This window comes from Anarhichas minor, unplaced genomic scaffold (assembly GCF_050575085.1).
Source record: "Anarhichas minor isolate MPS153535 unplaced genomic scaffold, ASM5057508v1 ptg000035l, whole genome shotgun sequence".
Lineage (NCBI taxonomy): Eukaryota > Metazoa > Chordata > Actinopteri > Perciformes > Anarhichadidae > Anarhichas > Anarhichas minor.
The window spans coordinates 2809479-2823182 of NW_027466481.1; the positions used below are offsets into that span (position 1 = coordinate 2809479).

Genomic DNA, 13704 nt, shown 5'->3' on the forward strand with positions numbered 1-13704 from the left:
AATACTTCCAATTGGATTTCACTGCAGTAATGTTTATGAGGACCTAATCAAATAAAAAAAATAAATATGGACTAATGGACTAACACTGAGCACTTTGTTTCTGTCTTCATACAGTTAAATTATTTTATTCCAAGAAATAGTTTTAACTGCAAACTTGGCCTAAAAAAGTAATTTTCATTTTGATGATATATAAGCCCCACGACAAAATCATCTCAACAATATACATTTTTTTCTCCAGTAAAAAGTTTATTTGTTAAAGAGGTGACATATCTACAAAGTGTGGTACGAACAAAGTGTGGACATCATAATCATTAAATATAAAAATGATTTTAGCATTAAATCTTGCATGCATTTACAGATATGTGCTCTGCTGAATCAACTTATCACAATCGGCTCATTTCAAACTCAGAACTAGATGAAGATCTTGCAAAGCAGCTACTCTTATAATCACCAAAGTACTTCTAGCCATTTTGAGTATCATTCAAGGATAATGCTCGGAGAAAAGGAAAGTCATCCCACACAATGGCTGGATCTGCCCCTTTTACAGGTACACAATCATGGGAAGGTCCAAAAAAACATTGCTCACTCGGCATCCCATTAGTTGCCATGTTATGGTAGCACTTTGGACTGAAGGACTCTTCAGTTTCCAAGAGGGGCTGCGTGGACTCAGACCGCAGGTAGACATGAGGCGTAGGGCTGTTGCATGGACCAGAGAAGACCACAGTAGCGTAAGGAACAGAGTCGCTGTTGGAACCGGAGTAGCCAGGGGTGAATGGTGAACCACAAATGGACTCTCCCAAGTCACTGGTGTCCTCTGCACTGCTTGACCATGGGTCATCGTCCTCTTTAGTTAGTTTCACAGTGAGGTCCAGGAAGCTCAGGTGGGACAGGTACATTGGATTGGGCTCCTCATTGTCGAAGGCAAGATGAGAATCCTGCAAAAGGAAAATAAATAAGGCCTGTATTTTGACAAGTATATCACTTAAACATATGCATACATAAGTATATTAAAGCAGAATTTGTGTTTTGTTTGCACGCATGGGTACTTTTGAACAAGCTTTAAATGATGCACTGAAATATAAAGTTGTGGTGAATGTGATAGCAAGCGGTTGCTTGTTTACACCTTTTGCACACATGGAGCAATATTACAATTCCTTTGTATTGTTGGTTCAATATTCCCTCCCATTTTAGCTCTGTTTTGGTCTCCAACTTCTGACGGAAGTATCTGTCTCTGTAGCTGCTAACTGCTCCAATATGATCATCAGGTATTTGCTAACTTTGTCTGTCTGTCTGCTGTTTGGTGATGGGCAGGTGGTGCACAGAGGATTTATCGTAGACTTTTTGCTGAAAAACAGCTGCATGCTGCGGCTGGTTGTTGGGTGTGAGGAGAGCACTGAGAAAATTTGCGGCTTGTAAAACCAAAACAATGTTAAAAGCAGAGGGGAACTGCAGAGCTGGTCATAATGATCTGTGGGTTCATCCTTTTTACCAATTCCGTTCACATTGCACGTAGTCATTTGATCCATTACTAAAATAAAATAGAAGCTTTTGAAGTGGGTTATTATTACACCAAAGCATTTAATGCTGCACAAGTCAATGTTCTGCACCTGTGTTGATTCTGATGTCCATCTCTTGATGCTGCTATTAGCCGGATCTGGAACAGCTGGCCAAAAACGCCTCTTTAGCCTGCAAAAGAAAGAAAAATGTTTTCAGAATGAATGACACCACAGCTTCACAGCTTAAGTCAGCGTGACAATGATCTCACCTTTTGTTGTTGGAGAAACAAGTCATGACGCTGAAGATAACCATCAATAACAGTCCAACAACAGACACAATTACAATTGCCACAACAGCAACTGCATCTGAGAGGAGAAGAATAAGCATTCTTGATGACATATCTGCTGTGGGAATAGACACTGTCTTAATCTCATGTTTCTAGAAAGCCACTGCCGAATGTTAATACGAACCGAAGGATTTCATTGGGATTTCAAATGTTGTCCCGTTCCGGCTCCCACCAAACGTGCTAACCATCATAAAAACTTCATACACAAACACATTGTTGAGGTCTCTCAGCATCACTCTCCTCGCTTCCAGGTCAGCAATCACAACTGAAAGAAGTGTCAGACATCAGATAGGATCAAGTAAAGAAGAAAATGTTTTAGAACAGTTCAATTAAGGTCTTTAACCTACCGTTAATGGGTCCCTTCCTATCACAGTAGAAGACTTTGTAGTTCTGGATGATTCCGTTCCTTTGGTCTAATGGTATTTCATCCCAGGTAAGCTCAACCCGTGACTCCCAGATATTTTCAATTTGAATTTTCGGAACGATGGATGGAGCTTAAAAAAAATAAATATTGTGAGTCATTATTCCAGCTTTAATGAGTGATTATGCTCATGATTTGAAACCTTCAGCCCAGCAAAAAAAAGTATTAATTTCTATCCACAAGAGGGCATTATTACATCATGGATTAGCTGTTTCTAATAGATTGCACTGTTTTTGTGAAATCATGTGGCAACCTCTTTTCTCACTTCTTCAAAGTTGAGGCAGCCCAACTCTCACACCCCTGCCTGCTCTCTGTGTGATCCTCTTTGTGTCTTTGGTGACTTACCCTTTTGTCTGGAGTAGGCATTAACAGTCTGAGGAAGGCCTATCCCATCCTTAAACCTCGGATACACAGAGATCCCATAGGGCTTGTAGGGCTCAAAGCTGCCTATTGATGAGAGTGAAGAGGTTAGAGTTTATCAGTGCCCATAAGCTCCTAACAGTGTGTACAGGCAGGTTGTGCACAGGAAAAAGAAGACATTGTATGAGAGTGGATTCTCGGGGTAAGGGATAAACACTAGATTAGGAAAGTCAAATAAAAGTTGAGTAAAATCGGAGGGACATGGATCCCAAAACCTGCAATACAAATACTATAAAACATACCTGTTATTACAAGGAGTGTCTGGTTTCTGCCAGTTAATTCAAACTGGGTGAAAGAGAGGTCCGTTTGTAACAAAGGTCTCCATTCCACCACAAAACCAGTGAGACTGGAAGACAGCAGGCTTCTCCACTGGACCAGCATGGATCTGTCATCCTGAGGAATGACTGTGACGTCTGATATCACTGCACGAGCTACAGACACAAAACACATCATACACATTGTGGGGAAATGTATTAATCTGTATCATATTTGAGCTACTTTCTAAACCAGTTTAAGCGGGTTTAAGGTGGTCAATTTTACCTCTAGGTAGGTAAATCCGCACTTCAGTGGGGGAGGATCTCCCTGCTGCATTAACAGCACGCAGGTACACTTTCTTTGCTCTCACGGGAGGCTGGAAGAAGCAGTAATTCTCCATTGTAGAGCACAACTTTCCATTTTCACCTGGCAGCTTTTTCACCGAGACAATGTATGACACATTTTTGCCGTTGGCACGGAATTGTTTTGATGGCTAAAAAAAAAAAGTGAGAGGGCATTTTAAAGGCAGACCTCGCACACTCAACAAGAGCTACGACAGAAAATACATCAGCCCGTGACAGGTGTCGAGCAACATGTGATGTGTGTACCTTCCAAAACAAGATGTTGAGTTGTTTGTTCATGTGATCCCCTGATACCCTCATCCACCAGTCTAGGCGTCCAGTGGGAGCTGAAAAGAAAGAGACGGCTGTCAGTTTAGTGGTTCGTCAGAAGCTTGCGCTTCTCTCCTCACTCTTTAAAAACTAAAACTTTCCTCAATAAGACAGGTGGCTGTGGACTATGGATTCACTGCCTGAGTGTGCGGCAGAACTCAATACATCAATTAAGCCTGTGCTATAGAGCAAAGCAATGGGAGATGTAGACATGGCATTAGCATATATTGAAAAGACCAGGGAATGGAAGAAAAGGCAATAGATTGGAAAATGTTAGAGTGACTGATTGTGTCACTGTGAATTGATCTGAGCCCTACCACTGTCCAAGGTGACTCCAGACTGGCTGCTGCTCCATTCGCTCCAGGGGCTCTGCTGGTATCTGACTCTAATCTGGACGAGATATTGAGTCCCATGGAGGAGACGGCACTGGTCCACGGATCTGGTGGTTTTAACCCGGTTCACCAGGATCTATCGTGTGTTTAAGTTAAAGTTTATTTAATTTATATAGCACTTTAAAAGCAAACAGGTTTCGCAGTAAAGTGCTTCACAAAGATATATGAAACCTTATATACAACCATTGAGACACATATGTGCATGGAAATAGATAAAACAAGATAAACCCAGAGAATTGGATAAAACAGGTTAAACACACTTTACAGCTAGAGAATAAAAGTGGGTCTTAAGGTGCATCTTAAATGTATCAACAGACTGTCTAACGGCCTCCAAAAGGCTTTTCCAGAGCTAAGGAGCCGCTACAGAAAAAGTCCTGTCCTTGGCCTTTTTCCATTATAATGGGGCGCAGCCCACAGGGTGGATCTGAGGGGTCTGGTGGTGCTGTAAGGGGTGTGAAGCTGTGAGATATAGGCAGTGGCGTGATCATGAAGAGATTTGTAGACAGTTAGAAGGTTTTTGATGTTTATCTTGAAATGAAGAGGGAGCCATTGGAAGGATGCAAGGATAGGGGTGATGTGGTCTTGTTTTTTGGACTTTGTTAAGAACCAGACAGCAGCTATTTTAATTAGTTGTAGACGGGAAATGTTATCCTGAGAAACGTCTAGATAGAGGGAGTTACAGTAGTCCAGCCTGGATGACGTTATGGGTTTGTCCCAGATCTACAAATATGACTCCAGGCAAGCACATTATGAAGTTAAAGCATGTGTTATTACTGCATGGCTGCTTATAGCTACTGTGTCAAAAGTTAAAGTTAAGTTTATCTTGACACCGGAATGAATTTTACTCACTGGTTGTTCATTCCATTGGCTGCTGTCAGCAGTCATAAGTCGAACTTCCAGGTTTAGGTGGAAGACATGCATCCAGGCCTGGTGCTGAGATAAGCTCCAGCTCAGCTTTAGGCAGCCGTACTTTTTAGGCATCGTTTCAATCTTCAGAATCGTTGGTGGGTCAAACTTAGCTGTGACAAAACAGTAAACAAAGCAAAAGCTGTGATTAAAATGGAATTCATTTTTCCTCACAATTCTTTTACTTTTTCTAAAATGTGCAGAAAAACATTAGATGACATTAGATGTATTAATTTGTCTCAGAGCCAGGCAGCTTTTCCAAAAGATAAACATAAAGAGATCCAGAGGGTCATATAACTACACATAGGAGCTGGTCTGAAGGTATTTACAGAATACTAAAAGCCTATTTTAACCATATGGATAAAAAAAGACATATTCCATCTACTGCAAAATAAAGATTGTTAACCCATTTCTCAAGTTGCGACCCCATTTCCCAGTCCAAACAAACCAGCACTGACTCAAATGACTTCACTTGTCATTTGTCAGATTCTCTTATCTCCTTCTGGAGCCACAAAATGCTTAATACAACTTTTTCACGTCTGCAGTAGTACTCCCCAACAATAGAAACAATCAAATATTTTTTTAACATGGTGCATATCTTCTATATTTCTCACCTGCGCCGACAGGTTCCAAAACGATAGGTGCTGATGTTGCTTCTCCAAGTTCATTCACTGCCTTCACATATATCTTCATATCTAAGAAGAAGCCAAAGCCAGAGCGAGGGATGGTGTAACGGTGGACTCCTGGTTGGAGCTCGTAAGTGTGGTTCTCATTTGAATCCCTGAAATGAAATTAGAATTTGGGAAACACAGTTTGTGCAAACTCACAGACATACTTTGTAAACAAAATTATATTTGCTTTCTGGTAAGTGCTTCAGTGTATTCCTGGTAGATGGCATTTACAGGCAGAATATTACCATATCTCGGTGTGTAGGGAGTACTTTGTGCGGAGGTGGGTCTCCTGCTGCCCAGGGTCCCAGCTACAGGTCAGGGTGTTCGGGGTGGTGAGGTTTGTCTGACAGCTGAGGTTTTGTGGTGCTTCTGGTGGATCTATAGAGGAGAAATAAGGTGAAAAAGGTTATGAAGTTGTTACATTACGTTAGTATCCATCTACCGATCCATTAACAGGTGTCAGATCTCTTCTAAATCGTTCTCACATCCAGCTCTGATCTCCACTCCTCCTACTACTTGAAGAGGAGAGGCCTGGACACAGCAGGTGAGGAACTCCCTGGTGCGATTGAAGCTTGGTATAACAACCTCAGAAACCCTGCCGCTCTCATTGGCCACGGGGCTGCTGGGGAGGAAACGATCGCCAAGGCGCCACGCTATATGAACAGCTCGCCCAACGACCAGAGGGCAGTCGTCTCTGATGACACAGGTGGCTGTGACAGGTGACCCCAAAGGCACCACTGAGCTGGACGTCTGGACCTTGGCACACGGCTGTATGTCGTCTTCTAGCAATGAGAATGAAAATTAATTTAGATGTGCCACGTTGACGAGAATCTTAATTGTAAATGCCCAGCTTTAAATATAGTTTGGAAGAATCTAAGAGTCAGAAAAAGAAAGGTGTAAAAACAATCGTCTGTCAATTTCCATTTAGATTTGCTTCTTCACTCTGAAAGCACACACTCACCATTTCTCGCTCCGTTCACAAACGCCACGAGCACGACAATCACTGACACTGATGTGGATATCATGACGATAAAACCTGTTGGGCAGCCAAATTGAAAGGCATTATTCCTAAATTACAAACTTTCATGCCCTATCAACACAATATTTGAATTGCCGTTCCTTCTGAGCGACACTGTGCGTTGTGTGATGGAAGTATTGAGAGTGATGACGTCCGTCGCTTGAAAAGACATCATCAACGTGGTGTTTCAAGTGTTTGGAGTGGCAGGGTGATGTGAGCAAGGATGTGATCTCCATAATGCGTAATATTTCAAAAATAAACGGACAGATAGAGAATGCATCCACTGCGTCATAACGTAATAGTCGAGTGCAGCCTGTGTAAGACACATGACACTCGTGAATATAAAAATCAACATTTATGACAGCTTGATTCCACATTTGTGTAAAAGGATTACACAAAAGATGTGACATTCCAGCTGTTACAAAAATGAAATGTAAATGCTCTGTAGAAAGGATAAAAATCTCTCTCCTCTTACACTTTTCTATTAAAGGGATGAAACTCCTCCAAGCAGCAGGAAGATTTTGATTGCCAGTTGTTAGAAGGTAACCAGCCCTGTTGGGTATGCGCTCAATAGCTGATTGGTCATGTATAATGAACAGCAGACAGGGGCCTGTAAGCTAAGCAGATGGGAGCAATTCTACAGCATATTAACTCTGATCGTAAGTCAAGAACCTGGTTCTTAAATTCAGGAATCAGTTGGGACCTCAGCTTAAAAGCGCAGGTGTTAAGTTGAAATTAATTTTGAGGAGTGGCTTTTTGAAATACTCACCATTACACGACTACAAAGCGTTAAAATTCAACTGAACTCTGGTAGCTGCTGACAAAGCAACGTCAACGAGGCACAGACATGCCTTCACAGCATTTTCTGTGTCTGTGTGGGAGAAAAGACAAAGCAGTTATTTGTCTGGAAGCACGTGGAAACAGTTAGTTTCCCTCTTTATACGAATCAGTTGGTTGACAAAAGTGTTTCCATTATAAAAGAAAGGCACATGATCATTTATATGTAAAACACCATTTCACATCGAATCCACTGAGAAACTAACATCAGGTACTTTTAAGTGATGTTTCACATGTAAGACATCCCGTGAGAAAACAAAGATTTCACATGTAATACATAAATACATAAATTCACATATGGTTTATCGCATGCAAACAGCTGTTCCCGTGACAAACCACACATACAGACTTGTGGTTTTTAGACATTTCACAATGTATTCCACAATATATTTCACATATGAAAACACGAGGATATTCAATTGTTTCCGTGATTTATGATGCAAAAAACATTTGAAAAAGAGTTCAATTCAACATATACTTTAAAGGCAAAACGAATTAATTGAGATGATTTGCAATTAGATTTCCATAAAACCCGCTTCCAAGTATTTCTGGTCTAGAACAACATGTCTACATTTGGGCAGAAACGTTCAGAGTGTCAATTTAGACGATAAGGTATTGCTTTAATAATTTGAAACTATCACTCAAACTCACAGTCAGATCGCCTCCCTCAGCGCCCAACAACATACTATTTGGAGAAGTCCACGTTAAAGCGATGTGAAAGAAATGCAATGTCTCCCTGTTTCTTATCAGCCGTGTGCATAAAGGCCTACATTTCCTCAGCTTTCCTTTTTTTAGAATTTCTGCTGACCACTAATAGGTAATTGCCTGTGGCTCTGACAAAAGGCAGTCGAGATAGAGAGAGGGAGAGAAAAGATGTGATATTAAATTTGGAGTGTATTTTGTCAACAATCACAGTTTGATACAGGACAGCATACAAGAAAACAAGATATTTTAGGGGTGTTGGCCTATTTTGTTCCTCATGTATTGATGAAAATGTTATCTGGATTCATGTTGGTGTCTCAGTGAGTCATGTCACTGCGTGTAGAGGTACATTTCGCTCTAGTCAACATATGTTTCCTTTCCCGTTGGGGGTTACAAAACGCCCTCTATCAGGATTTGGCAATATCCTTGACACATGTGCAATGACAAACTGGCCACTATTTCCCCTTTTTGGTGATATTTCTCACACTAAGTATTGTGCTTTAACTAAAGGCGTTGATAGGAGTTATTGTTTCTTGATTTAGTCACCTATCAATCATAGATCAGTTCCTCCAAGCTTAGACAGGGTAAGCTTTAGTGTCAGCAGATGTAAAAGTCCAGGAAACTAAAAAGGAGGAATGCAATCTGTTTCACATCCCTTTTTTTTAATGGATGACCAGAACACATCTATGTTTTTCTTAGCTTAACATGCTAATGTTACTTTCACAGCAACACTGGCCATTTCGAAGAATGACAAAATCACAAAACAGCTGAAAAAACACACAAAATTATTGTTTTCATGAAAATAAAGCAAAAAACATTCTTTTTTTTACTATCTTAAAAGTCATTAATACATTTTACATGTTTTCAGCATAACACTTCAAGTATCTTTACTTTGAAGGTGTTGTCTTATCTTATAATTCCTCGTTAAATCCTTAATATCTGAAGATCCTCGATATCTGTAGTATTTCATGTTTGTTAAAAATGTACTGGCGTTATTAGACAGGAAACTACAAAGGATAATAAATGGCACAAGTACAATACAGAACAGGCACAAAAATAAAATGAAATCTGATTAAGCAAGTGTTGAATAAATAATGAATAATTAAATTAAATTGAGCAGTCCGTAAAAATGGATCAGGATGCAACTCTCCAGGCTGAACCTGTGTCATTCAGAAACAAGTTTTGTGAAGTTTCCCTTTTCAATCTGGCACAAGTACCAAAATGAAAGGAGCGGCAAATCGCTTGATGTGAAGATAAAGGAGAGCCATCAGAGAGGCTTGCCACTCACCACACAGCAGCTGCAGCAGACCCAGAAAGACGAGAGGCTCTCATCAGCCCTGATAGCACTAGATGAAACAGTGTGGCTCAAAGCAGCTCAGACTGGAGGACATGTGTGTATGTTCGCCAAGCAGCAACAGCAGCAACATCCTTGTTTTGAATTTGTGAAACTTCACTATTTTCCAGGAAGAAACACATGACTGATGGGGCCCAGTTACGGGGAGAAAAAAAGTGGGGTGTTTAAAGATGGGGCATTCTCGAGAGAAAAGAGTTAATTTATGTTTTATTAAACCTTTATTTTCCAGGATAATCCCCTTGAGATTTAAAATCCCTTTTCTGAGGGAGTCCTGGCCAAGACTGCAGCATGAAAGTTTCACACATAAATGCACAAATAACAGACTTAAAGACGAAACTGAAAAAAAAGTTAAAAACAACATAAGGAATTTCACATTAAAGAGACAAGTAACAGACAAAAAAAAAGCAAATTAATTAGAAGTACAAGTACATCCGTGTTCAAATAGTCCTTAATCCTGTTTTTAAAATTGTGCATACTAGGAGTCTAAAATGACTCTGAAGCTCACACCAAGATGTGGGTGAAAAAAACTTTAAAACCACTTTCATTGTCCGAGGAATGACTAGAATCTTTCCCCCACATGACCGACGGTTGCAGCTATTGATAGGCAAATAAATCAACTAAAATGAATCTAATCTGGGACAAAATCTTTTTTTTTTTACAAGTGATATCGGTTTATTTATTCCTATATTATATATTGCATTTGTGATTGCTGATGAAGTAATAAGAACAGTCCTTGCAACTCAATTTGAAGCAATTTAATGTAATCTCTAGACAGGCGAGGTGTCTGGCCTTTGCTTGTATGAGAGAGCGGAGGTACTTCAACTCTACTTGACGGCCTTTTTTCTCACCAGGTGTTAATATGGCGGCTATCAAACGCCCTATGATAAGACTCCAGGGAGCTGTCTTGAGGAATGGAGTGAGTCGGGTTCAGACTGACCTCTCAGTGTTGAGTGTGACCTTTGAAGTAACGGATCTGCTGTATCAGAACGCAGCCATCTCCCTCTCTGAGCCTGTCCAAGCTTTTGTCAGCAGGGTAATAGAACAAGCTTCTTAAATGGGATTGTAAACTGTGCCTTGACCCCCCAAGGGCACTTCAAACTACTTGCCATATCAGGTTTATTAGCTTATTAAATTGTAAAATGATTCGCTGAGACCTCATTTAAAATGGTGCACGAGGCGAGCCAGTGAGCTCACCCACTCAACTTTTAATCTCACGGCATCCCCGCTCGGTCACTCCGCCGCTCTCAAAAACATAATGGAAGCTAACTGTTCATCAAGAGGCGCTGGAGGAGGAATTAAATGCACACAGGGGTGGGTTTGTGAATAGGAATCAACAGGAGAAAAGAAAAGCATGCACTAATTAAAAATACATTAACTGGTTATCATGCGTTGACATATTTTGCTTGATCTTTTTTTCCTAATTGGCAGTAATGAACAAAGCGCTCTCCATCTATTGGGTATTACATGCTACGTTTCAGTGAGCAGTAAAATTAGCTGAGGGCCTGCAAGCTACGTTGAGCTGATGACGCTTTGCTAGGTTTGATTACGGTTCTTGTACTTAATAGAATGCTGTCTCCTCTTTAGATTGTTATGCACATTAGAGATGTGACTAACCCCAAATTAGTCACTACTGGGAATATCCTCCAAAATCCATCTACTATTATACAGAGAATTACAGTAGTTAACTGCAATCACAACTGCTGTAATCACGACATCTGCTATCAATGAAGGCTTATATTCAAATCTAAAAATGCTTAAGGCCCGGTGCCTTCTGATGAAACAATGCCATCCTACTACTCCACTCAATAAGTCAAAATCAATATACTGTACCCAAGGTTCAAGAGTAAAGTTTTGAGTTCTGAAAGTGTTCTCAAATCAGTCCTTTAATCTCGAGTCAGAGATATTTTTGTGCTTTTAAATTCTCAATACCTGCCTCAGCTGTACATACATCAACGTTTGAGTGCTTTAGTGCGATTAGGTGCATGACCCTTGTTGGGAAAACTGGGCCATCACATCAACATGAAATACATAAAGAACAATAGAAGTTGAGGGCTAAAAATAATTTCATAAAATAACAATAGCAGACCTAATACGTAAATAATCATTATTTTTCGAGGTGCTAAGATGAAATTTAGTTGTGCACCCCTAAGAGGAGTCTAACATTGCTAATGGTGCAAGCTAACTTGCTTGAGAGTTTTATTCGTGATATTTTAATAAAAAAAGTGAACCAAAAACCCCAAAACCCCAAAAGTTAGGGACCACCATGGCAATAGAGATATTCAAGTCTGGACCAAAGCGGTGAACTGACTAACTGAATTCATACAGACTTCTGAAACTGTATTCTGCAGTGAAGGCTCAGATATTTTCTCTACTAGCTGCCCACATGATCAAAACCTCCCAGATGGAGCGACCATATGTCCTGAGAAGTGACAGTGTGGAAGGTGCATGTTCCCGTCACCGCTGTTATAATCACATGTGTACAGATGCTGTTTGCATATGTGCTCAACAAAGTGTCCTGCCATATGCATTTTATTCGGATGTAACTTATTGTATTGTGTGCCTAACAATTATCATACAAGACAAATTCTAATTAGAATCACAATCATTTGTATATATTCAATATACATATTATATACATATTCAACATTAACGCTAGATGACGCGTAATGCATGAACATACACCTGAGTTGTTGTACTTGGTCGAGCTAGACAGTGAGACAGAGAGAGAGAGAGAGAAAGGAAAGGGGTAAGTCAAGTGCCGACTCACGCTCCGGCTCCTTACATGCACCCAATCCACTCCTATCTAGTACCTGTCAGACGCTGGCTGCAAAATGGAATTGACTATCGATTTCCTTCTTACCACAGGTCAGTTGTGCTGGCAGGATGTAGTGGGCTCACAGAGAGCCACAAGAGGAGAGGAAAGGAACACCAGCAGGAAACGCACACAGAACACAAAACTCACACAGGAACAAATACATGTTCTTATTAACCACCACTGTCTGGGATTGTGTAAAGGGAGGCAGCGAAGGTTACTTTAAAAGGACAGTGTGTGTGTGTTACACCAAGTGTGCACTGAGGACGTGGCAGAGCTCTGATCAACTGTGGTGGGATTTGTTTTGTGAGGCAGAGAAAGTTAAACAAGCGTATGTGTGAAATGTTGCGAGGCATTCCATATTTGCATGCTGGATTGTGTCAAACTGACATGGAGGGATTCATAACTTTTTTAAATAAAGCTATGTTGCTAAAGCTACAGGTTATTACCAGCTGTGACAGTTGGTATTGTTTACACTTTGCTAGTCTGTGTGTGCGTGTGAGTGTGTGTCTTCATGTTGCAATGTGGTCCAAGAGACAGTTACAGTAACTGCCACAGAGGCTGTTTTTGAGTACTTCTGGAGACCGATTTCGTCACTGCGACAGCGATGCAACTGTGCTAGATGCAGTCAGGGAACTTTACAGATGTGTAGTTGAATCTCAAAACAAGGGCCGAGATCAAAGATGGCTTCCGGTCCAAGCAGGGGCACCGGAAATATTTTGGCATCAAAAGATGGTGAAAATTACCATTGCCATTTGTCAGAGCACAAAGGCTACTATTGATGTTTAAAGTGACGAAAGCACTGCCCTTCCTCTCCGAGCAAGTAGTCAGGGTTGTCTTGGGCTTGAACCCTTGGGTGCATTTTGTCAAACAGAAATAAATCTTAAAGAATAGAGCTGAACTACAACTTCCAGTGGTTCATAATATTTACACTCACAAAAACCATCAAATCATGGCTTATGAGAAGGTTGGAAATGTAATAAGAGTACCATCCAAGTTATAATTTGTTATATTTTAGCGCTCAAATGTTACAGATAAATGTACTGCTGCTCATTCCTAGATCTGCTGCTAAAATAACCATAAAGTAAAATCAAAACCCCTCAAAGCCTCAACAAAAGCTCCTCCTAGTACACATCATACTAACACTATTGTGTGGTATGCGTTTTAAAAAACACTCTACAGGTATAAATATTATTCTGTCCAACATGTGCACATCAATGTAGTTCTTGTTTTTCTCCAACTAAACCAACCCTAATATGGACAAACTGTCACTCCCTCTTTCATGTGAAGAAACTGTTTTCTTGGCTAACTTGCTGCCGTCAGCCATCTCATCTGTCCGTATAAAAGTTGAGTCAAACTAGATAACTGCAAGGGAGAGGTTCTGATCTGAAGAGATGTCAGA

General features: G+C 40.5%; 1 protein-coding gene across 1 annotated transcript; it reads right to left on the reverse strand.

Annotated features, from left to right (window-relative positions):
• Positions 1–225: 225 nt before the first annotated feature.
• csf3r (colony stimulating factor 3 receptor) lies at positions 226–10051 on the reverse strand. Its single transcript, XM_076106839.1, has 17 exons — positions 9425–10051; positions 7367–7468; positions 6541–6615; positions 6065–6361; positions 5825–5957; positions 5523–5689; positions 4852–5021; positions 3928–4078; positions 3548–3627; positions 3225–3432; positions 2927–3115; positions 2610–2711; positions 2191–2337; positions 1968–2108; positions 1766–1862; positions 1608–1686; positions 226–935 (listed from the first exon to the last, which is right to left on the reverse strand). The coding sequence occupies exons 3-17, from the start codon at positions 6602–6604 to the stop codon at positions 462–464; spliced, it is 2499 nt and encodes an 832-aa protein (XP_075962954.1). The 5' UTR covers positions 6605–6615; positions 7367–7468; positions 9425–10051; the 3' UTR covers positions 226–461.
• Positions 10052–13704: the final 3653 nt, after the last annotated feature.